This window comes from Saccostrea cucullata, unplaced genomic scaffold (genome assembly GCF_032062105.1).
Source record: "Saccostrea cucullata isolate Sc308-1 unplaced genomic scaffold, CSIRO_AGI_Scuc_v1 ctg4212, whole genome shotgun sequence".
Taxonomy (NCBI): Eukaryota; Metazoa; Mollusca; class Bivalvia; order Ostreida; family Ostreidae; genus Saccostrea; species Saccostrea cuccullata.
In genome coordinates, this window is record NW_026940570.1 from 27,828 (window position 1) to 53,134 (window position 25,307).

Here is a 25,307-nt window from a genome sequence, read left to right on the forward strand (position 1 = left end):
GAAATATTTTAATAGTCTACTCAAGCACAGAAAGTCCACGTGGCGCAGTGGTTAAATTTGCAGAGTAATTCAAAGGAGTAGGTCCTTACGTCCGAGTTCGAATTCCACTGCAAGATGTCGAGACCGGTCCTTCGAATGAGACCGTATCAAACTCACCTCGTGTCGCAGTAGGTGGTGACACAATAAAGATCCGTGACTATTCAGTTGCATTGAGTTGCGAGTATAGGTCTAAAGGTCATAGTCGGGCAACCGCAAAATAGGCCCCTTATTTGATATAAAAAAGGACGCACATGTAGTTATGTTCCCCAAACGAAGTTGGGGAACATATTGTTTTTACTCTGTTTCTTATTATTATTATTAATATTATTATTTTTCTTCTCGGGAAAATTTTGTCCGCGAATGATCTTGTAAAGTACACATCCGATTAAGGGGAAACCTTTTTAGGGTAAGTAGGCATGACATGTAGATTTGCGGAACGAAGGTCATTTTGCGCGCACGTGCTTGCAAGAGCGCGCACGTGCAACACGTGAAATGACCAATATACTTTTAATTGCCGTAACTTTTACATTTTTCGATGTAATGCTTTGATATTTAGAATATATAGACATATTATTAATGTAGATAAGATGAAGTTGTCAACATGCCATTTTGTGTGCACGTGCTTGCAAGAGCGTGCACGAGCAACACGTGAAATGACCGATTTAATTGATATAGGCGTAAATTTTTACCTTATTGATGAAATGCTTTGAAACTCATAATATAAGGATATATTAGTAGCATAGACAATATGACATCTTCAAAATAGCAAGATCTCACGCGCATGCACGTGCGCTTCTTTCTGATTGGCTTAAACTAAAGTCTCAATATCTTTCTTGTTTTTGATGAAATCCTTTGAAATTTTGAACATAGCCATGCATAAGAATATGCTACAACATGATATATATCAATTATCAAGTAAACACATACATGCACGTGCGCTGCAATTTGATTGGCTGAAACTTTAAATAGCTATAACTTCCTTGGTTTTCAACCAAACAGGTTGGGATTTGGAACATAGATAGACATAATAGACATCTACAAGAAGGTATGGTCACCATGCATATCCATACACGTGCGTGTACGTGCGCTGCAATCTGATTGGCTTAAACTTTAAATAGCTATAACTCCCTTAGTTGTCAACCAAACAGGATGAGATTTGGAACATTGATAGATATAATGGACTTCTACAAGAAAGTATGATCACCATGCACATCCATACACGTGCGTGAACGTACGCTGCAATCTGATTGGCTGAAACTTTAATCAGCTATAACTCCCTTGGTTTTCAACCAAACAGAGTGGGATTTAGAACATAGATAGATGTTATGGACTTCTACAAGAAGGTATGTCACCATGCTCATGTATGCAGTGCGTGCACGTGAAATGAGTAAAACCAAAAATACACTTGAATGAGCGTATATTTTAATACTTTTGCATTAAATTCTTTGATATTTAGTATATTAAAGTATATAGATTGTGTAGACAAGATGATATGGTCATTACGCACATGCATTCACATGCGCACGCGTGCAATGCTAAAATTTGAATAAACTTGGTACCCTTTTGGGTAAACGTTGTTAAAGTCTCAAATGCATAGAGTTTGTCTTATTTAATGAAGATAACGGGGAATATGGCACAAAAAGGGAGTTGGGGAGCGTTTGGGGAACATCTGTAACGGTCCCCGTTACAATTAGCACTAGTTAAAGTTGTGATAATGATTTTAAACGCAAGATACGTCCGATACTAGATATGAAATATATAAATTTGGTAGATAGCCAAGCTTGTGCTCTGTGTTTTTCTAAAACATTATATGCTGTAAAATCGGTCAGTATTTGCATACAATTCAGATCATCTGGAAATTGACATATTTTCCGACCTTCCGCAGATCCCATAACTTAGAAGCAATACTGGTATTCAAACCGGCCCATGGTGACATATTCTGAATGAAAACCAGTTGCGTCATTCCAAAAGACGCTCCATATCAGTGGCCAAATATTGGTTTCAGCCTATTGTCTTTTGCAGCTTTCTACTGCGACGTCGTCTCGATCTGTGGAAAAAAAATCGAAACAATATTTAAAAACAAACAAACAAAAACAGCCAAGGTCATGATGATTGATTGATTATATGTTGTTTTATGTCACATTCGATAATTTTCCACATACAAAAACATCACCATATAATACTGAAGGGCTTCAAATTTTGACCTTCACTTGACACTCAGTTCCATTTAGCAGTGAGGAATCTTTGTCGTGCCAACGCCTGTCCTGACACGTGGCCTCGGTTTTTAAGCTCTCATCAGAAGAACGCGCAAGTTTCATTTAAAAGTGCCGAGCACATGGCAAAGAAAAAGTTAGGCTCTGGTCAGTTTTGGCCAAGATTCGAACTCACGACTTCCCGATTAAGTAGCAAGCACTCTACCTGAAGAAATACCATGAACGGTAAATCATGATGAGCTATATCAATACAGACTTTTCTAAAGGTAGTGCAGTTTCAATTTTGCTCAAATTATGACGCTTTTCGTTTTGTTCAGACATTTTTAAATCAAAGGATTACATTTGGAAGAACAAAAAAAGTTATTTTATAAATTTCATAAACAGGCAAACCAAGAAAAATCATACAGCATCTGCGGGAAATAATTTCATGTAGTGTTTTTTTTCTTTTTTAGGGGGGGGGGGTATCAGCCATGATAGCAGACAACTTTTTTAAATAGGACAAAAATAGGCGAAAATACTACTGAAAAAAGAGCAGTACCAAAAAAATTCAATTGAAGTTTGTGGTCCATTAGTCTCTTTATTTTTTTTCCATGTAGAATTCAACTCTGATATATAGTCGCTAGAGTAATTAAAAGGTAATGCAAGGTGTATTTTTTCAGATACTTTTGACCAGAGGACTTGTACGGAGCTTGAATGTTTTCTTCACTACGCACTTAACAGAGATCTTCCAACATCTGAAACAGTTTTTGAATATATCCGAACCTCCGGTTATGTGAAGGAAACTAAGGAAGAATGTATAATTGTACCCGCTGAATACAACGAGAAAGTCATAGAGAAGATGGACGTGGACATTATTGTTAATAAAACATTTAAAGATGTTTCAATTCACGAAGCTGTTGTAAAACTATGTAAGTATAATAGTAATTTAACAATACAATAGATTTGAAGTACATCATTGAGGGAGTTATAGCAATATTCCAGTTTCTAAAGGCAAGGACTAATTCCAGAGGCTATCTTTCGGGGCGGGGATAAGCTCAGTTGACTAGCACACAGGGATAAGTCTAACAACATATTATACCAATACAATAGAAAATCTAGTGTTTAATAACCAAAATTAGATTCCGATGCAGGAATTAGCTAATTTGACTAACGCACGGGGATTTAGTTTATTCTCAGCTATTCTCGGGGAATAGTTTACATTTAACTTTTTTTATTTTTATATAGGAAAAATTCAGTAGAGGTTTAATAAATAAACTCATAACAAACTACTGGTTAACCTTAAATCCTCATTACCCTTGATCGAAGTATTGGTTCACAGGCAACATAGATTCATCGGGCATTTCGGTGTACCTGCATAAACTTTACCGATGAAGATATTTTTTCGATTCTTTTTTTTTCTGTAATGATATTAATTCTTCCGTTGTATCTCGAAGACACCATATACACATATATTTCTATCGTTTATATAAATATTAAGATTGATTTTATATGTAGTTTATGCCCTCTGTTTTGCAAAATATGTGCATGGTTTTAAACAAAATAATACTGCATGCATATTTCAAAGATCCTAGTTAAGATTTAAATTAATATCAGATTTACTTTTCCTGTGAAATAATAATTTCCAATGATTTTGATTCCATTTTTTGCCAATTGGATATTTTTTTTTCAACGCATGATTTTTTTTTTTTAGAAAATTATATTTTTGCGAACAACGAGACATTGAAAATTAAGATGATCGCTACATCTTCAGTCTCTGGTCCATATATAAAATTAAGAACATTTTTTAAACTTTTAAAAGAGAATAAATTGTACAATAAACTATTGTTTTTAGGTATTTTAATCATTTATTTCAAGATTTTCAGTTCAAAATCTTTTTTTTTTCATTTATTTTACGAACACATAATCACGTACCGATTGAAGTTTATAAACTTGTTATTTATTACTGGTATATACATACTTTTATTTTTTTCCCTCTATTTGTATTTTTTCTATGTTTTCTTATATTATTTCATAATACATGTATTAATAATAATAGAGATAAAAAAACATCACACTTTGAATGTATCTCTGGAAAAACAGTACTAAACTATTTTTATGACACAAAGTCATAACTGCTAGCTTGTTTTGTTTTCAAAATTTTCTAAAAATCTTGTTTAAAAAAGAGTATTGAACAAGTAAAATGGTTGTCATGAAACAAACTCGCAACTATGAACTTGAAAATATAAAACTTGTCCATGAATGATTACATACATGTAGTTTGATTTATAAATGCAGACAAGTGTTTTCCTTTTAAATACTTGAGTCGGTCGTGCTGGTGGTAAGGTAGCTATGGATCTCATCTTTGCTTGCCAAGGGTTTCCGATCCGAAATCTACTCTACAACCCTTGACATATTTGTCTGAAAATTTTAGAACTCGCGCAAGCGAATTTGATTGGCTGCGAAGTCCGAGTCTACGCAAGGTTTTTACTAATCGACGATTTTCGGCTGAATTAAAGTCTGTTCGTGTTTTATGCAAAAGAAGAGTAATATTTACAAGGGATGAAAGTTAGGACGTGATCTATGCTAAAAAACAAGGGAGTAATTGATTTGAATTTTTTTTTTCTTTTGATTATACGTCGTATATGTTTTCAAGAATTATTGAAAGGACCACATATTAAGTCCATGTTCCGCATTTTAGGTGCATCAATGTAAGCCAATCAAATGTTACGGCTCATTGATAATAATTAATACGGCAACATGTAGAAAGTAAAGTCAAACTCCTGGCAAAAAATCCACGAAGAACGATATTTTCTACCACTTTTGAGATGCGCCCTCTGCCCACAGCTGTACGAGGTTGTTGGGATATACATGTATTCTACATAAGGCTGCATGGAGGTCGGCCGTCGCCATATTGTTTCAAACGTCATATTAATTTACGTATGTTACAAATATTTTCATTGGACAAATATTAAAGAGCTTCAAGGGACTTAACTCAATGACGGCGATAGACTTCGCAATTAAAATTCCCGTTTGATAGGACTAAATCTGCCAAGGGTTTTAGAGTAGACTTCAGATCGGAAACCCTTGGCTAGCGAAGATGCTATGGATCTTTGAAAAAAAAAGATTTACCGGTATGTGTTTTGCATAGCTGTAGTTCATGAAGGTCACATCTTTTGGACTTGTCTTTATATGTAAAAAATATTATTCATTTAAAAAATATTATTTCAAACAAAAAAAAATCAAATTCTGTAAAATTGAGTGAAAAATGTAACATCAAGCGAATGTGTAAGTTTTTGGCGTAAAACAAATTGCTAGAAAGACAACAAATGTTATATATGTAGAGTACTTGTTGTATATGTACATGTATCCAATTAAATGACCTGTTACAACGCGAATCGAAATTATTGTTCTGTAAGAGAATATTTGCGTATGTAATTACACACAAATGTAATATTATTTTTTAGAAACCTACAAGAATTCTTGAAATATTCTTTTAGCATTGCATCTTCTATTGTTTAAGTAAGAATTCCAGAAGAAGTAATTGGGTGGAACGATGAAAGAAAACAACGATATATTGAGGAACTGAAGAAAGGGAAATCTCGAATCCATCGAGCTAGAGTAATAGTTGTTGGCTGTGCAGGAGCAGGTAAAACAACTTTGGTTGAAAGACTGAAGCATCCAGACAAAGATGAGATGCCTAGAACTACCACAACTGTTGGTCTTGATGTTCACAGAAATGTGTTTCTAGTCGAAGGCGGGAAACTAATATTAATGGGTAAAAAGACATGCTTACATAACTATTTACATTTGTGGTCGTATACTTTTGTCTTACTTGTTATGTTCTAAATGGTATAAACTTCAATTTCTCTCTCCAAACTATGAAGAGGTACCGGTATATGGTTAACCGTAAAAACTTGATTTAATACACTTACAATCCTCCTCTTGGTCGCATACCGACAATAACAAAAGACAAAAGTGATGTAAAATGCTTTAAACACTGATTAATTGAAAACCCTGCACGATCGTATCCGAGAATTCCGGAAACAATCTCACACTGCACGTTATACTGACCATCTAATACTTCCTTTAAAATAATATCAGGACTTTTTTAAATTTTTTTTTTAATTTCAAAATTCAAATTATTTGAACTGAACAACCGATGTGTTCATATATTTGTCAACTCTTCCTAATGGACATTTTCGGTTGGGTGGACTTCTACTGCACTATCGATAATGGACAAAGAGTATGGTAACCGTAAAAAGCAATTATGAAATGTAAAAACGTTTATTTTGAACATTTAGTTTACAGCAGCTTACGATTTAAAGTAGTTCTGAATTGGATGTGTAACTAGGCTTTTCCTTCATCAGAGTTCTACAATATTTTAATTCAGATCATTGTGCCTTGAGTAATATTATAAACTCTGATTGAATAGCAAAAGTATATACTACGCTTTTCAATTTATTAACTTTATTTGTCACACAATATTTTTTTTAATCAGTCCTCCTCGGAACATACACTTAGCGCCTTAATCAGCTTTGGTGCCATTTTTGTTATAAATTTGTTATATGCCGCATGATTTTCCCTTATAAAGTTACATGTAAGAAGAGGCCTTTAATTAGTCATTCTACTATAAATAGACAAATTCAAGATATAAAACTTGAAAAAAAATAATTGTACCAAAACAAGATGAACATCATAATTCTCTTAGGGTCATATCAGTGAACTTGAAAGAAAGTAGTGTCCGCAAAAATCTTTTTTTACATCGCTTTTAATATTACATTGATTTTAATGTAAGGTTAGTGCTTGATAAAGCCTGATTATTTTCAAATAATTTAATTCTGATTGTAACACTGTATTTGATTGGATATGAAATTATTTTATATTGTATAAAATGGGTTGCATACGTCACAATGACGTACGTCAAAAACGTATTAATTCGCCTGACGTTACATTCAAATTTTGTACAAATTGAAGTCATTTTGTTGGAACAATCGTTTTTTTTTCTTACATCAAATGAATGAAAATTAAATTGTAAGCAATGAATTTAATAGCTACCAATTTAATACGGTATAAACTGGGTTGGAACAGTTTACGCTTTTTTATAAACGGCTTCGCGGTTTATAAAGCGTAAACTGCCCCAACCCAGTTTATACCGTATAAAATGGGTAGCTATTAAATTCATTCCTTAAATAACGCTGAATTTGACCAGTTTTGTGTCTGATGTTTAGTATGGAAAGCTTAAATACGATTTATGAAGATTTGCATGAATCTGAAATCAAATTAACATTTCGGTAAAAATATTGTTACGGAATTTAATTCTCTAGCAATAAAAGTTAAAATCTCGGCGATAGTTAAATTCAAAGCTTGTTTTAGGATAATAAACAAAAGTATAAAGCATTTCGCTCCTAAAATAATAAAAAAAGTATACCTTTTAGTGCAAAAACTTTCCTAGAATACCGTTAAGGAAGTTTACTTAAATTTTTAAGAGATACAACAGGTTTTCTGTAATTCATTTTGTTATTTCAAAAATGTAATCGTCTAAAATAGCTGACTCGCTTCTAGAATCAAAGATGAAAGGTTCCGTGGTCACTTTCTAGATAAGTTTCAGTTCTTTTTGAAATCTGCATTCTGTTCGCGTAATTGGGGTGGGGCGATGGTTACGGAAGTTATTCGATTTTTATAGACATGCAATAATTTCGCATGAAAGAAGATCCATGCATTTTTTTTGCGAGAAGTGCTTCGATTTCATTTTATATAGGATAAAAATAAACTTTTTAAAAACATTTATCGCAGTCTGTTTAATTTGGGACTCCTTAACGGCTGAGAATTCCATCTTGTTATTGTAAATAAATGAAGCGAAATGAAGATATGCAGTTGAATACCTTTTTCAACATTACATTATTTTCTTATTGAAACTTTAACTGCATATACATGTATATATGTAAATATTTACAAAACCAAGTGTGCATGTTGAGGCTTACGGTTGAAATCGATAAAATTTAGAGTCAAGAACGGTATGTTTGTAAGCGACATAGAGAAAATCTTAACTGGTCATGTTTTTGTAGACTGACTGTCATACCATAGTTTCTAGGCATCGATCTATTGTAGAAATATCTATCGCAAAGTTAAAAGTATACAAAACTTTGTATAGTGTTAGGCGTCATCCTAGATTTATTCTTCCAAGTGTTTTAGAAATAATTGCGGGATAAGTTTGTAGAAAAGAAGTACACGAATAAGATAAATTGAATTTTGAATATTCCTTTTATGCATATTTCAATATTATAATGTTAAAATTAAAAAGTTATCAAATAAACTATGTAACATTTTTATGTGGGTAATGAGCCTCATACTTAAGGTCATGTAGTTGCTAAATGTTCAACCAATTGAGGACTGATCAAATTCACTTAATAAATTTCAAAGCGTAGTATATACTTTTGCCATTCAATCAGAGTTTATGATATTACTCAAGGCACAATGATCTGAATTAAAATATTTTAGAACACTGAGGAAGGAAAAGCCTAATAATTACTCATCAAAATTCAGAATTACTTTAAATCGTAAGCTGCTGTAAACTAAATGTTCAAAATAAACGTCATTTAAAACTAAGGAGTTTGTTTTATTTTTTCATTTAATAATTGCTATTTATGGTTTCCATACTCTTTGTCCATTATCGATAGAGCAGTAGAAGTTCACCCACTCAGCTATGTTAAGGACCGATCTGGAAAATGTGACCTTTACACAGTTTTAATATGTATTGCTTCTTTTAAAAAAAATTATCAAAGCAACTGAATACTTGTAGAAAATGTAATATAGCTATCAAGTATGGATAGGACTGGGCCGTAGTTATTACTAGTTATATCGCATCTATCAGCTGTTTGTCACGTGACTTGTATAAAAATAGAATCGTTAAGATGAATGTAGGAAATGTGGATAGTGCAAGGGCATACGCTTGTTTTTCAAGAAAATAATTGATACACATTAAAAGAGGTTTATATCCTCTATCCAAAAAGTGCTGGGAGCTAGTCAGTGCTGTTTGCGAAGTACTTAAAATTTTGCCGAAAATGCTTATGACAGCTAAAAATTTCCACTTCGCTTTAATTCTGTTATAAATAAAATTAATGTTATGTAGACCAGGATCAGCTCCCAGCACTTTTCAAATTATACACTATATGAGCAATAAATATTCCAAATTTCAGCTCAAACAAAATAGTCTATTCCCTTGCACTTTTGATGTAAATCACGAATACGCACATCGTTTTAGCGATATTCTCTATATTCCTTATCCCTGTGCAGCTCCAATGCTACTAGATAAAATCATATTCTATACACATTGTATTTAATAAATTATTTTCTTTTAGTTTTAATGATTAGGTCTAAAAATTAGCAGTGGTATAATATTTATTTAAGCATTCTTGCAATTATTAAACCAGTGAATTTACTCCTCTGGATCACTTGTGCTCTGTCATGTCAAGGCTGATGACGTCATATTTGACAAAAGGCTTTCTTCTATTACTCGACTGTATCGCTATCAAGTATTCCAATTTTACAAGATTTTATGAATAATTGTTAAAATGAATAAATTCAAGTTGTTATTTACGCATGATCATGTCGTTAATTAATTTGTGTGGCTTGTTAAATTTCAATGACGTCACAATTAAACTTCCAATACGATGTACAAGGAATGTGAACTCTGACCTTCCTTAACATAGCCGAGCAATCGAAAATGTCCAATCGAAACATTTTGTTGCCATAAGAAATGACTAAATTTAATGAAGATTGTAAAATAGAATATTCTGAAATGTCCTTTAACAAAGAAATCTTTCGTTTTTTTTTGGATATCATTTCAGCTTTGTCGATTTAAAATATGTTTTATATTGAGTAGGTACATGTAGCTCACAAATTTTAGCGCTAAAATCATTGAAACAAAATTGGAAGATACCATTTATCCATAAGTATTAAATGGTTTCCGTTTTCAAAGAGGATAGTTCAGGGGTGGGAGGGGGGTATACAACTAATACAGAGATCCTAGTGGGTAATACAATCAATTTTTACTGATTGTATCATCTCATCTCAAAAAATTTGGACCCGGTCATTGACTCATCAAACTATGAATTTTTTTTTCAATACGTTTTAATATTTTCCCTTTCTTTCTCTTTAAAGATTTTGGTATAGATCTAACCTCCAGCTTCAATGGGCTTTAATTTATAGGTCGATTGAATGAGTCAGCAACTCAGAGACTGCACCCTTGATTAAGCGGAAAGTTATACTTATGAAAAGCAAGTGTATCGATAGTTGTATAATAGGGTTTTGTATTTTTCTATTGGCGTACTTTACACATTAACCAACGTTTTTAAATACCCATACGAGATGTTCCCCTCGTAACTATTTCAAAATGCATTCACAAATTACTAGCAAACCAATAGAAATTTATACCGTATCTATTATTTGCAATGATATGAAGTATGCTTTGTTGTCTAATTTTTTTTTTATTATGTATTTAAGGAATAAATTTAATAGAAGGTATAACAATAAAAAAATGACATTATTACAAATAAGCTTGATTAATTATATGTGCACTTTATACCTTTTTGTACTATTTTAACAGGAGATGCAGCTTCTTTGTCATATTCAAGAACCAGAGACAAAATGATTACTGTGATGGACTTTGCCGGACAAAGTGCATATTACGCATGTCATCAAGTTTATTTGACCAAGAGAGCTATATATGTATTAGTCACAGACATGTCAAAATCTATGGAGGAAAAAGTTGGTCAACATGTCTGTGACGCTGATGGAACAATTTTTGCAAACTGGAAATACGGAGGTACGAATATATCATTAAATACTTAGTAATTTACAGATTAGTCTAAAGAATAATGAAAATATGTCCAAAAAGTACACAAGAGAGAAGCTATGTATAAACCTGATCTCATCTCTTATGTATATTAAAATCATTTCCATATCGCATACATTTAACACCATCAACAGATTATCGTCGCTGGTCCTTTTTTTAAATAAATAATCCTAGTGGAATAAGGTTAAATCAAAATGCTTTGAATATATGTAATCTTAAAATTTACAATTGATAATCTCTATAAAATGCATGTATCTTAAAGGGGGGAGTGAAACTACTGAACCAAAACTTACAATCACGTAGAAAACAATTAAACCTTAATATTTGATTAATTTCTTGATAACTTAAAGGATTTGAAGATTTTTAAATTACGAAATAACTGAAAAGAGATATTTCATTTGATACAAACACGGGAAATCTTTTTCCCCCTATATATATTTATGACAAAGCTCTTTATCAAAAATTGAGTAATTATACTTTTTACAGATTATATTAGTTTTTGGCTTCAGAGCATTCGGACATACTGCGGAGAGGAGATGCCTGTAGTTCTGGTGGCAACACACAAAGACAAACTTCAGGAGGTAAATTTTAAATGTCTTGTGACTTGTGTTTGATGTGGTTTCAAACCTGTCGAATATTTAATATTCTAAACATGTTTTTTTTTTTTTTTTTACAAACTGTCAGAGAGCGAATTTTAATTTTTTTAGTTTGCCTATTTAAAAGAAAGATTTTATCAATTTAGGACTCGTACATTAATCTAGTTGGTTTTTAAAGGCAAAATATTTTGCATGCATTGAGACAAATTGGTGTAAATACTGTGGTTAACTCTACTCATATCAACCGAAATATATGCTTTGCACTTTGAAATAATAGGCTTGAAACAGAATAAAATAGAAGAATAAAGCTACAAGGAGGGTAAACAATATTATGCTCGAATATTTAGATATTTACATATTGACAAGCTTAAATGCAAGACTTATCTAGAGTCAGTTTTTATCAAATCGAGTAGGTTCAAGGGCAGGATATTTTGAAGTGTTGATAATTGTGTATTATATTAATTATATAAGGAAAATGTTAAAAAAAAACATGATGAAGTTTATTTTACACCAAAATAACTAATTTAGTTTCTTTATTCAAAAGTGAAAAAAAAAATTCAAATTAACTATCGGTATCTACTTGCATATGAAATATTTGTTTTTTTTTTTCTATTTTAAAGTAATTCAAAGAAGATAAAAAAAATATGAATTATATTAAGATATGTTTAATAATCAGATTCTCAACTTTGCTTTAAATGTTGATTCAGAAATTGGACAAGAGCTTTTACGAGGAAATTCTACATTCTTTACCTAAAAAACAAAATCTGAAGAAACATTTGTCTACAGAGAGGTACTTTGAGATTGAAGCCGCTCCCAGGGACAATGATAAGATACTAAAAATTCAGGATCTTCTAATTGATCTCTTAACGTCAAAGAAGGAAGAAAATTCATACTCTCACTGGGGAGAATTTATCCCATCCTTTTGGTTAACTGTTGAAGGAGAATTAGAACAAAACAGAGAAAAAGTCATGCGTGTGTCGCAAATGAAAGACAGATTCAATTTAGAATTTTCTGAAAATATTGATAGATTTCCTGATAAAGTTCGACATCGTTGGTTTCAGTTAAAGGTCAGACTTGGGGTAGAAGTATCAAAAGATATTAAAAAAATTCGGGACATGCTACAATTCTTTCATGAAATTGGGTATATTCTTTTTTTCAATGAAAAGCCCTTAAACAATGTAGCCATTCTAGATGTACAATGGTTTATTGATGCATTCAAATCATTAACCATGGATAAAAACCAAGCAGACGTAGCAAACGCTTCAAATAATTCAAACAAAAAAATCCCAGCTCTCGAGGACTGTTTCCAAACTACAGAAGATATGGATGAGTTCTATCAATCAGGAAAGCTACCATGTGAAACTCTGAAAAAGTTCTGGAGATCTCATGAAGATAAAGATCTGAACGAAAATAGTGACTCTATTTTAAAATACATGGAACGTCTTGGCCTATTAGCCATCGGAAAAATCTTTCATTACATACCATGTGTCAACAAGATGGATATCAATATTTCACAACTTGAGAGGATATCTGCAAGACAGCACAAAACACCAGTCTTACATTTCCGATTCAAGCATTGCCTGCATCATTTCTTCTTCCAAAGAGTTGTCGTTGCTTGTATGCACAAATGGAAATACTTAAAAATAGATGACAGAATTCAATTGTTCAAAAACATTGTTTTGCTAGAACACAAACAAAGCGGAAATATCATTGCTATTGGTGTTAATAAAACAGCGATTCAATTATTGGTATACAGTAGTTCAACAACTTTACATCCCGCTGATACATATAAAGTCCGCAAAACTGTCGAGAAAATCTTGAATTCTGTTGTACAAACTTTTCACAAAGCCGTGAATTATGAGGTAGGATTCAGTTGCATGGAGGATGCCAAAGTAACGCAGGAAAGCGAAGGACGATTTATTTTAGAAAAAGATGCACTTGAAAAGCGTGAGGAGGAAGGCAATTGTGACTACCATTATGAAACACACCGTGTAAATTGGAGTAAAATGGTAAAATATTGGGTAAGTTTTCAGCCCTTAAGTCTAATCATTCAATTTAAGCTTGTGCTTTTTTGGCAAAAATGTTTGTTATGGATTCCATTTGAAATAAGAAAAACATATTTATTGAAATATATTCACCATAATTTTAGAAAAAAGACCAAGGCCAAAGGCTATGGTGCGTTTCAAGAGAAACGAGGAATTCAACAGCAGAAGGCTTCTCCAGAGAGGTAAATATTATGAAAAATGGAAAAAAGACTAATGAAACAATAGAGAGGTTGAGATTTCACGTGTATGGGTATGTCTAGTAGGCGAATAACCTAAATTCTCTGTGTATTTTACGTCATCAATTTTAGCTACATCAAGATTGCTACACGTTTGTAAAGCTTGTAGAACAGAATCTACGTGAAGTGAAAACGTGTAGTTTTAATAATAAAGATTAAAAATAAAAATGAAGCCAATATATTAGTGAAAATGTTATTGTTATATAGTAAATAGGATGTTTGGTACTTATTTTAATGAAGTTTTGTTTACTTACTATAATTAAACTGAACTGACGACAAAAAACTTCTAAATAGTCCACACAGAGACACCGATCGCAGTGTACACGTAGAAGTTAGAAGTCAAAAAAATCTCAGCAGACAAAAAAATGTGTACGTGTACGTCAAAATGCATATACAAGTACACGTATAAGTTTAAAATTTCAACCTCAATAATATTCACAGAAATAGCACATACACATGTTTTGCTATGAATTTCAAAAACGTACATGTTTATTATTGTCACCGTTTGAAAAACGGGAGGGTATATACATGTAGTAATCGGGAAGTCCGCCCGTCTTTCCGTCCGTCTGTTAGGCTTTTGAGTACCCACCTCTTATTCGCAACTCCTCTCATAAATTGAATGACATTTGAATAGTATCTTTATTAGATATTATTGTCATCGTGCACCTCCTATTTGCCTTTTTGATACATATTTTGGGGTTACCAAAGCTAAACATGGACTTTGCAATTATATTTATATTGGAGGCAGGAGTATCAATTAGTGAGCTTATTGCTCACAGTGCCTCTAGTTTTCTGTATCATTCAACTCTGAAATTTGTCTTACCTGCACTTAATCGACGTTTTCTTGCCTGCCTGTAGCGAAAATAATACCTTAATTTCTCCAAGTTGATACAAACAAGGCATGAGTAACGTACGAACAAAAATTAATCAGTAGTGATTATTGACAATAACCAAAGATGGACCGATACTAAGAAGAAGTGGAAAGAATGCGCCGTCTAAAGTCATACGTCGAAATGACTCTTACAAAAAGAATGACAACAGGAGTAACTCGTTAATACCTAGCAAAGTCCATTCTCTCCACATAGTTTTCACCACTTAAATTAGTTCATACATGTACACTCTTTTTAATCCTTAACCTTTATTAACCTTTGTTATTTCCTTTTCTAAACACATTTTCTCATCCACATCAATATTTGATAACAATTTACAACAATAATCAAAATCTAAATTATTTCTTTTTATCCAGTTCCGTCGTTCTTTTACAATATCTTTCATAAATGTATTGATTATTTATTTTTTTCAGCAACACCATTGCTATTCCGTAACACTGTATATGTCTGGGAGAATACAATGTTGTAAGATTTGATTAATCGATGTTATTGATTAACGATAATTAATTTGCTCGTTTAGGTAAATCGCAAACAGTAAATAAATGAATATTATTAAGGTCTGCCCTTTAATGATGGAAGATCTAATTATTTGGTTTTTTTTTATTCCACTATTATTATTTTTTTTTATCACGGATTATGCTTAAACGATTTTTCACGAACGCTTCGATAGATTTTCATGAAACTTTCAGCAATGATGGCAAATCATCCGGCTTATTTTTTTTATATTTTTACCGTCGTCAATTCTGGTCTTGTATGTTATAAGATTTGTATAAGCTATATTTGAATCACGATATCTTTACACAATCCTCGATAAATGTACGATATATACATAGTAATATTTTAAAGACACCCTTGTAAACATTTCAATGGTTACCTTATTCTGAGATGAAGATTATAAATTATTTATGATAATATGTCGTCATCTTATGAAGTACAATTTTAGAATTTGTGTAAATGTGCACAAATTATTCGATGTAATTTAGATAAGCTGATGGAGAATTGTGAATAGTACCACAACTCAAATTCTGGATCCTTTTTGTTAATTGAAAGACAAAGAGAAAACTTTCAATACTTTATGTGTGATCATGACTTTAATATCTTTTGTCTTTATAGGGAAAAAATGACGACATTGAAACTGGAATAAACATCGAGATGCAAGAACAAGTAGTTATTGGTATGTCTTGGTTTGAACTAGTTCCGTTTTTACCTCACCTAAGCGAAGGCTCACGTGAACTCTTCTGATCAAAATTTGTACGTTGTCTGTCGTCGTCGTCGTTGTACACTTTTTAGCTCACCTGAGCCGAAGGCTCAAGTGAGCTTTTCTGATCACATTTTGTCCGTCTGTCTTGTATGTCCGTCCGATTTGTATAAGCTATACTTTTCACATTTTCACTTCTCAATAAATGGGCCGATATATATATAGTAAACTTTTAAAGCATCCTTGGGTAAACAAATGGGGAATTTAAAATATAAAAATTATAATACATATCATCCATGCAAGGGGAGATTTTAATTTGTGTAAAAGACAAAAATAGGGTTAGGTCATTAAAAAATCTTTTTCTCAAAGAACCACTGGGGCAGAGAAAACTTTCAATACTTTATGTGTGATCAGACTTTAATATCCTTGTCTTTATAGTGAAAAAATCTAAATTGTTAAAATCATGAACAAGTAGTTATTGGTATGTCTTGGTTTGGCCACTCACCTAAGGAATCAATGTTTTACATAGAAATAAATAGGAAAAATCTTTGAAAATCCTCTTCTCAAGAACCACTGGGCCAGAAAAGCTGAAACTTATGTGAAAGCATCCTAGGGTAGTGTAGATTCCTAATTGTTCAAATCATGACCCCCCGGGATAGGGCGGGGCCACAATGGGGAATCAATGTTTTACATAGAAATATATAGGAAATATCTTTGAAAATCTTCTTCTCAAGAACCATTGGGCCAGAAAAGCTGAAACTTATGTGGAAGCATTCTGGGGTAGTGTAGATTCTAAATTGTTCAAATCATGACCCCCGGGGGTAGGGCGGGGCCACAATGGGGAATCAATGTTTTACATAGAAATATATAGGAAAAATCTTTGAAAATATTCTTCTCGAGAACCACTGGGTCAGAAAAGCTGAAACTTATGTGGAAGCATCCTAGGGTAGTGTAGATTCTTAATTGTTCAAATCATGACCCCCGGGGTAGGACGGGGCCACATTGGGGAATCAGAATTTACATAGAAATATATAGGAAAAATCTTAGAAAATCTTCTTGTCAAGAACCACTGAGCCAGAGAAGCTGAAACTTTTTTGGAAGCATCCTGGGATAGTGTAGATTCTAAATTGTTCAAATCATGACCCCCTGGGGGTTGGACGGGGCCACAATGGGGAATCAATGTTTTACATAGAAATATATAGACAAAATCTGAAAATCAAAGCTGAAACTTATTTGGAAGCATACCGGGGTAGTGTAGATTTCAAATATTGTTAAAAATCTGATAAGTGGGAAGGATGGGGTCACAATATGTATTACAAGGGGGAAATCTGGTAAAGAACAGAATGGCCAAAGCTTCTCAGGTGAGCGATGTGGCCCATGGGCCTCTTGTTACATTTTGAACTTCTTCTGAAGAACCGCAGGGCCAATTTCAACAAAACTTGCCACAAAGCATCCTTGGGTGAAGGGGACTAAAGTTTGATCAATGAAGGGCCACGCCTTTATTCAAGGGGAGATGGCTGGGAATTAATGAAAATTCGATGGTATATTTTAAAAATCTTCTCAAGAACCACTGTACCAGGAAAGATGAAACTTATGGGAAACATCCTCAGGTAGTGTAGATTAAAGTTTGTTCATATCATAACCCCGGGGTGGAGCGGGGCCACAATGGCCGATTAAAGTTTTACATAGAAATATATAGGAACATTCTTTAAAATTCTTCTTCTCAAGAATTACAAAGCCATAATTGATCATATTTATTTGCAAGCATCCTCAGGTAGTGTAGATTCAAGTTTATTTAAATCAAGACCATGAGCGATTAGGGCCGACCGAAGTTTAACATAGAAATATATCGGAAAATTCTTTAAAAATCTTCTTCTCAAGAATAGCAAAGCCCTAATTGATCATATTTATAGGGAAGCATTAGGTAGTGTAGATTCAAATTTGTCCAAATCATGGCCCCGGGAGGTAGAGCGGGCCACAATGACCATCCAAAGTTTTACATAGAAATATATAGGAGAATTCTTCAAAAATCTTCTCAAGAATAGCAAAGCCATGATTAATACTGAGACTACTTTTGGATTTAGACTTTTCAATAATAAACCAATTTCTACTTTTTCCTAGCCACAGTGCTCAGGTGAGCGATGTGGCCCATGAGCCTCTTGTTTCTGTATATTTTCAACAGTAACGATTCAAATCATTTCTTTCAAATACGGGCAATAAAGCCTCTCTTATTAATTTTCACTAAGATTTTGACAGTGGTGAAGGAAAAACTTTAAGAGTACTGTGCAACAATATATTTAAAAACCAGAAAGTGATTTGAATCAGCTGTGGATACTCACAAATTTCGAAAAAAGAATTGCAAAATATTTTTTTAAAACACATTCTGATTGCACGCACAAGTACTCTGAAGTTGACATCAAAAAGATGCTTGAGTTTCGGATAGGCAATATATAATTATATTGTTTTCGGTGACCAGGTCTTCCAACTTTCTATTGGAATTCCCATTGGTACCAATTGTGCTCCGTTATAAGCAGACCTATTTAATGTATTTATGTATTCATGTAAAGTAGAATTTGTGCAAAATCATATGCGTGGAAAAAGGAAATGCTTCCTGTGGCCTTCAACACGCCATTTAGATATATCGACTACGTATTGTCAGTTAACAATCATGGTAATACCCATTCCTTCGATATATCCTGGTGAATTTGAGATAAAAGATCCCACAGAGTCTGACACATCTGTTTCACACTTGGATATTTCACTTATAAAAGACGTTAAAGGTAATCTAACAACCAAGCTACTTCCCTTACTTATGCAGCAATACACCTTCATCACCTGCATTCGCGGTGTATATATCTCAATTTATTCGATACGCAAGAGCATACTCTACGTATAAACATTTTCTAAAACGAAAAGCAAGTTGATGAAACAAGAATATCTGCAGTCTCGTTTAAAGTCATCATTACGCAAGTTCTATGGTCGATAAAATGATCTCGTCAACAAAAACAATTTATCATTGAGTCAAATGCTAGGATAGGATAGGATAATATTTATTTAAAGTCGGGTAAATCAAATAAAGAACATAAAATACAATACAACAATCATACATAATAAACAAGAAACATGTTTTTAAAATTTACATTACACTACTAAAATACTGGTATACTATTACTCCGTGGTGCTTTTCAATGACAAAGTATTCAGCACATTAAGTCCAAAATAAAAATAAATCAAACTCTGTTTACTAATTTCTAAAACTAGAATTAGCGACAAGCACAGCAATTACAACAATATCCGTACAAAATTCTTTTATTTGATTTGAACTGGATAAAAGTAGTAATATTTTAAAAATATTTTGGTAAGGAATTCAAAAGTTTGGCGGACTCATATCTAAAAGACTTTAACATATATGTTGTTGATCTTGTTTTTGGTAACACAGCCGTTTTCGTGGATCTAAAATAATAATATATTTTCTTAATATGGATAAGATCATACAGGGAAGATGGGCTTTGTTTGTTGAAAATCTTAAAACATTTGATGGCTATTGTTCTAATACGCCTGAGTTTGTGACATGACAATTTTGATTTAACTAGAAATAAGTATATGAATTTTTATCATAAACAAAACGCAGTGCTCTTTCTTGTATTTTTTCCCCATTTTCTTCTTTCTCGGTCACCACAAAAATGCAACTCTAATAAACAGAAGTTGAAGTTTGACATTATAAATGTCTGATAAATGGTTAGTTTTCCTAATTTGGTCAGGTGTACTCCTATTCTTTTAAGTACTTTTAGTTGTTGTGAATCTATTTTACAAATGTTTGAAATATGAGAGCTAAGCTTTAGCTCAAAATCTATAGAAACACCTAGTAATTTTACTTCGATTTCCGGATGAATTACATTACCATCAATTTCAAAAAAAATATCTTCCTGTTTAGTTTTCTTTCCTAGACATATAGCTTGAAATTTATCAGGATTTGCTTGTATTTAATTATAATCAAACCACTTAACTTAGGTGGAACAATATGATTCTGAAGTATTTTTTATTGATTTAATATCATCACTTGTGCGTGAGAAAGAGTTGTCTTTTGCATAATTGTAGAGATAACAATCTGACACAAAATGAAAATATCATTGATTAAATATCATTAAATATAACTGATGTGACTGACGTTTTCAGACTAATTGTTAGTCCATTATTTATACAGTGAATTAACGACGGATTTTCCCGTTATTTCCCAATCATGACAAAGAGCACACAGCAGGTGTGACCGGTCATCAGGGGATCGTGGGCTGTGCTCATATTTAAATTCTTTGCTAAATGTATTCAAATACGCATGTTTTATGCAAATTTCAGGAACATTGCATTTTATCAAGACAGTTTTCTAATATCATTAACATAAGAAGAATTTTTGTTATAGAAAATGAAAGAACCGAGTGTCCACTTAATTTTGATATGTGAAATGGGAAAGGGGGAGAAACTTAATTAATTTATATAAGTACAGGGCCATTTAATGCATAAAGTAAACTTAGTTCTTAAGTTTCATTCATTTCAGAAAATTCTTAAAGATTTTTTTTTCAAATTGTATGCTAAAAAAACTACTCTCTTGTAAATTTAATTAGCGTACTACCTGATACATCTTTCTGCTTCGCAGCTGTTCCTGAAATAATGAACTCTCTCTAATATTTTAAACCCTATAATTTCTTTGTCAAGCACAACGTTAGTAAGAATAAATTGAAAATGGTCTTTAAAAACATTAACTACTTTCTTAATATAAAGAACATTTTTACATTGTCAAATAAACTTTGTATAATTTATTCATTCGAAAACAGTTTATGATTTTTTTTTTGGACTCTAGAGTGTTATTTACCTTTGTAACTTTAAACATGTGGAAATTTGCACTCTAGCTACATGTAAGCATAATTTACAACTCTACTGAACATGTCTTTAACGAACAGTGAACCATCTCAAACAGTGTATAACACAATGAAAATCTGTTAAAAGGGCATTAACTGATTCGATAGGTTGGATTATGTGCCTAAGAAAACTAAGCATTCCTTGTTGACCTGTGACATCTCCTGCCGCACAGCGATACCCTTTGTATCGGTTGGGTACACAGAATTTATGTAAAAGTGTTGTATCTGAACTAGCAATTTAATTTTAACATTGAAAAGTAATCCGAAACAATTGTTTATTTGATGACATTTCAAATCATCTCACAACTGTTTTGAGGTCCATTGAAAAAAAAACAACATAGAAATATATTTTATGCTTTTTAAATTGTTTTTGTGGGAGGAGATAATTTTTTCCATCCAAGTCTTCGTGGTGGCTTATTTCTGTTTTTACAATCCGTCTTGGTGGCTTATTTCTGTTTTTACAAACCGTTCATCTGTTTGATTTTCTTGATTTTTTAGCTCACCAGAGCCGAAGGCTCAAGTAAGCTTTTCTGATCACATTTTGTCCGTTGTCCGTCTGTCTGTCCGTCCGTAAACTATTCACATTTTTTACTTCCTCTCAAGAACCAATCGGCCAATTTTAACCAAACTTGGTACAAAGCCTTCCTAGGTTAAGGGGAGTTGAAATTGTAAAAACGAAGGGCTAAGTCCTCTTACAAGGGGAGATAATTAAGAAAAGATAAAAATAGGATGGATCATTAAAACATTTTCTTCTCCAGAACCACTTGGCCAAGAAAGCTGAAACTTATGTGGAATCATCCTTGAGTAGTGTAGATATTAAATTGTTAAAATCATGACCCCCGTGGGTTGGGCGTGGCCACAATAGGGAATCCAAGTTTTACGAAGAAGTGTATAGAATAAATCTTTAAAAATCTTTTTCTCAAGAACCACTGGGCCAGGAAAGATGAAACTTATATGGAAGCATCCTTGGGTACTGTAGATATTAAATTGTTAAAATCATGACTCCCGGTGGTAGGGTGGGGCCACAATAAGGAATCCAAGTTTTACATAGAAATGTATATAACAAATCTTAAAAAATCTTCTCAAGAACCACTGGGCCAGGAAAGCTGAAACTTATGTGGAAGCATCCTTGGGTAGTGTAGATATTTAATTGTTAAAACCATGATACCCGGGGACTGGGGCAGGGCGGAACCACAATAAGGAATCCAAATTTTACATAGATATATTTAGGAAAAATCTTTTAAGACGCAGTACTGTTAAGGCTACCTGGAGCTTAAAATGCATTTAAAACGTAACATTGCATTGCCAAGTTGATTTTTAGTTTTATTTTTAAGTTATGTACTTTAGTGCGCCAAATTCATATAAAGGATCCCCTATGCTATATATAAACATATTTGTTACGATGTCACATGACCTTGTTGATCACGTGACGATCATTTCTTCTCTTTTGAAATGTTTCACATAAATCGCTTCGGCGCAGGTTGTTAACACAATTTTTATAAATTTTTGTCACATAAATAAACTCCTTGCATCTTTGTGAAACCGAAATGTGCTTGGGAAATGTTATACTATTTCTTTGGAACAATTTATTTCAGATTCACTTCAACTTACCGACAAATCTGAAGGTAATTTCTGCCCAATATCGTCAACTGTTTTAAAACAAAGCCATCATTCATTTTTCCCAAGCAAGATTCAGTTAGAGGGGAACTCTTGTTACAGAATTCCACAAAAGATATTAAATAAATCCTCATTTACAACCTGCGCCTGGCTCTTTTACACACATATTTTGAATTCTGCCTCTGTCCACGGGTATAAAAAAGGGTAAATGTCAAACGTATATTTTTGTACGAAGTTTGAACACGCTGACTCTTAAACAAGCTAGGTTATCTATATTAATTGGATATATTACACTTAGAAAAATTGATAAAATCACGTTCATTTTAAACTAGAATTCCGCAACTTAATATGAAGATTGAAATAAGTTGTACAGTTTATGACATTCTCCCCATCTTTACAGCTCAAGTATGCAGTGACTTGACGTCATTTTCAATTATGACGTCATACATTTGTAGTTCAGAGAAGTTCATGCAGAGAGTACACTACAATATTCTCTGGGAAGCCTTATCGTACCTGCGGAATCTTCTTCTCAAGAACCACTGGGCCAGGAAAGCTGAAACTTATGTGAAAGCATGCTTGGGTTGTGTGAATTCTGAAGTATTAATATCATGAAAAAGGAGGGGGTAGAGGGCCATGATAGGTAAAGCAAGAGGGGAAATCTGGTAAAGAACTTCATCATCCTAGTTACTCAGGTGCTCGATGAGGCCTATGGGCCTCTTGTTTTGCAGCCAACAGAAATGAAAACCTAAATAAGAATATTATTTTATTTTTTTATTTATTCTGATTCATGCATTTATCATTCTTGTCAAACGTCCAAAAAATTCAAAATCAATCATACGATTAAATGTTAAAACTTGCCTTCGAAATTAATGTATATATTTTAGTTTACACAGCATGGATTTGTTGTTATCATGACATATTCTATACAACAGATATAGACACACGTCTATCTGAGAATGAAAATATCAACATGACTGATGAAGAATTAAAAAAGCATTGCTGGAGAATATTTGAAAAACTCATGAAAGTTTCACGGGATGCATTTCAAATTTACTTTGACGAAAAAATATCTCCATATGATCTACAACAGCTTAGCACCATGGAGGATGAAATGAAAAAATCTCCTTGCAAATTTAAAAGAGAACAAATGATGATTCTGTTTCCAGGTGTGTTGACATTATGTACATATACGTATGTTTTATGAGGTAATAAGTATCCTTTGAAAATACAACGTTACTTTACTTCTCTTTGAAAGTTAAAATCATTTTTTTTCTTCATTTTTTGCTCGTGAACATGTATCTCAATTGCTATTAAAGAAAGACTGTGAATTTAACCATCTAATGAAAATTATTATATATTCTACTACGATTATCAGCTTCTTCAAAGAAAAGCCGCGGACATTACTTTACAATAAATCACGAACGTCATCAAAAAATTATCAGATCAAAAACACGTACAAAACCTGTGCAGTTAAAATGTAAATTTGACTTTAGAATGAAACACGTTTTTAAATAACATTGATGTGTCGTCTTTTGCTATTTAAACACTGTATATTCTCTATATGCAGAAAGTTGGTGATGAATGTAGGTTTCTAAAGCCAAGCGGGGCTTTTTCCCGAACCTCTCTCCGCCTTATTTAAACTCCGTAATCTTGGAAATATAGTGGTAAAAAAGGAAACTGATTTTGTTATTGTATATTAAAAAGAATTATCTTTTTAAGCTAAAAACAATTAAAGGCTAATTTTAATTCAGCGAAAGCTCAACAAACAAATTTACACTCTGGTTTTAAATGGAACAGCGTTAACGCAGCATTGTGACCTTATTCGTTTCTCTGTAGAGAAACCATCAGTCGTATTTTAGTGCTGCTAGTACATGTAGCAGAAAAGAAATAAAGTCTGTGTTTTCGTGAATGTTGCAGAATAACCTCCTCGGTCTCGAAATGTTGTTTGAAATATAAAAGCCTGGCTAGCGCCTCTGTTTTTATCTTTCAAACAACATTTCTCGACCTCTGAGGTTAATCTGCAACATCCACGAAAAGGCGGACCTTATTTCTTAAACGACATTTATATAACCAAAGTAGTAACCAATTTCTTTTAGGAAATATTTCACAAAAGTAACGAAATGTTAGGATCTTTCAATTCCTTATAATTTAGAAGTATAATAATTGTTCATTTCATTTAAGGGATAAAATTTTCCAATACATGAATTAGAGATGTGCTTTATTCACATTTAATGCGATGTTCAATGGTTATAATGTTTATAAAACATTTTCTATTTAAGGAGATGGAAGTTGTCCTTCATCCTCTAAGTTTGACATTACGATAATGTACAGACTGCTAAGAAACTATGGTAACGATGTACCTATACCAAGCCAAGGTTGGGGAAAGACACCAGAGTTTAAGGACATCAAAGAGACTGATGACTTAGAAAGAATACGGATTCGCAGAAACATGTTGAGTCATGAAGGGTCAGATAGTAGCATGGAGAGGGATGTATTTAAAATGTATTGGGTGGAAATCTCCCAGGTTAAATTTATCTTTCTTTTATTTTTGAATTGTTGATAATCATAAGATAATGTATATCAATTAGCAAATCTTTACTGAGCTTGAAATTCAAGGAAAACGAATTAATAAATAGTCTTTAAATAAAAACGAAAATACATAAAAATGGAACTCTTTGATATTCAAATGATACTCAAATGAATAAAAGCAAGTATTATTTAGATCAA

The 25,307-nt window shown here is 32.7% G+C and overlaps 1 protein-coding gene across 1 annotated transcript in view; it reads left to right on the plus strand.

Annotated features, from left to right (window-relative positions):
• LOC134255623 (uncharacterized) overlaps positions 1-25,307 on the plus strand; it is a 35,177-nt gene that overhangs the window by 6,303 nt on the left and 3,567 nt on the right. The window contains exons 5-13 of the mRNA XM_062738145.1: positions 2,912-3,160; positions 5,752-6,006; positions 10,837-11,055; positions 11,572-11,666; positions 12,389-13,702; positions 13,831-13,908; positions 15,966-16,026; positions 23,513-23,746; positions 24,860-25,104. Of these exons, the coding sequence (XP_062594129.1) occupies positions 2,912-3,160; positions 5,752-6,006; positions 10,837-11,055; positions 11,572-11,666; positions 12,389-13,702; positions 13,831-13,908; positions 15,966-16,026; positions 23,513-23,746; positions 24,860-25,104 (2,750 nt within the window). The remainder of the gene's footprint in view (positions 1-2,911; positions 3,161-5,751; positions 6,007-10,836; positions 11,056-11,571; positions 11,667-12,388; positions 13,703-13,830; positions 13,909-15,965; positions 16,027-23,512; positions 23,747-24,859; positions 25,105-25,307) is intronic.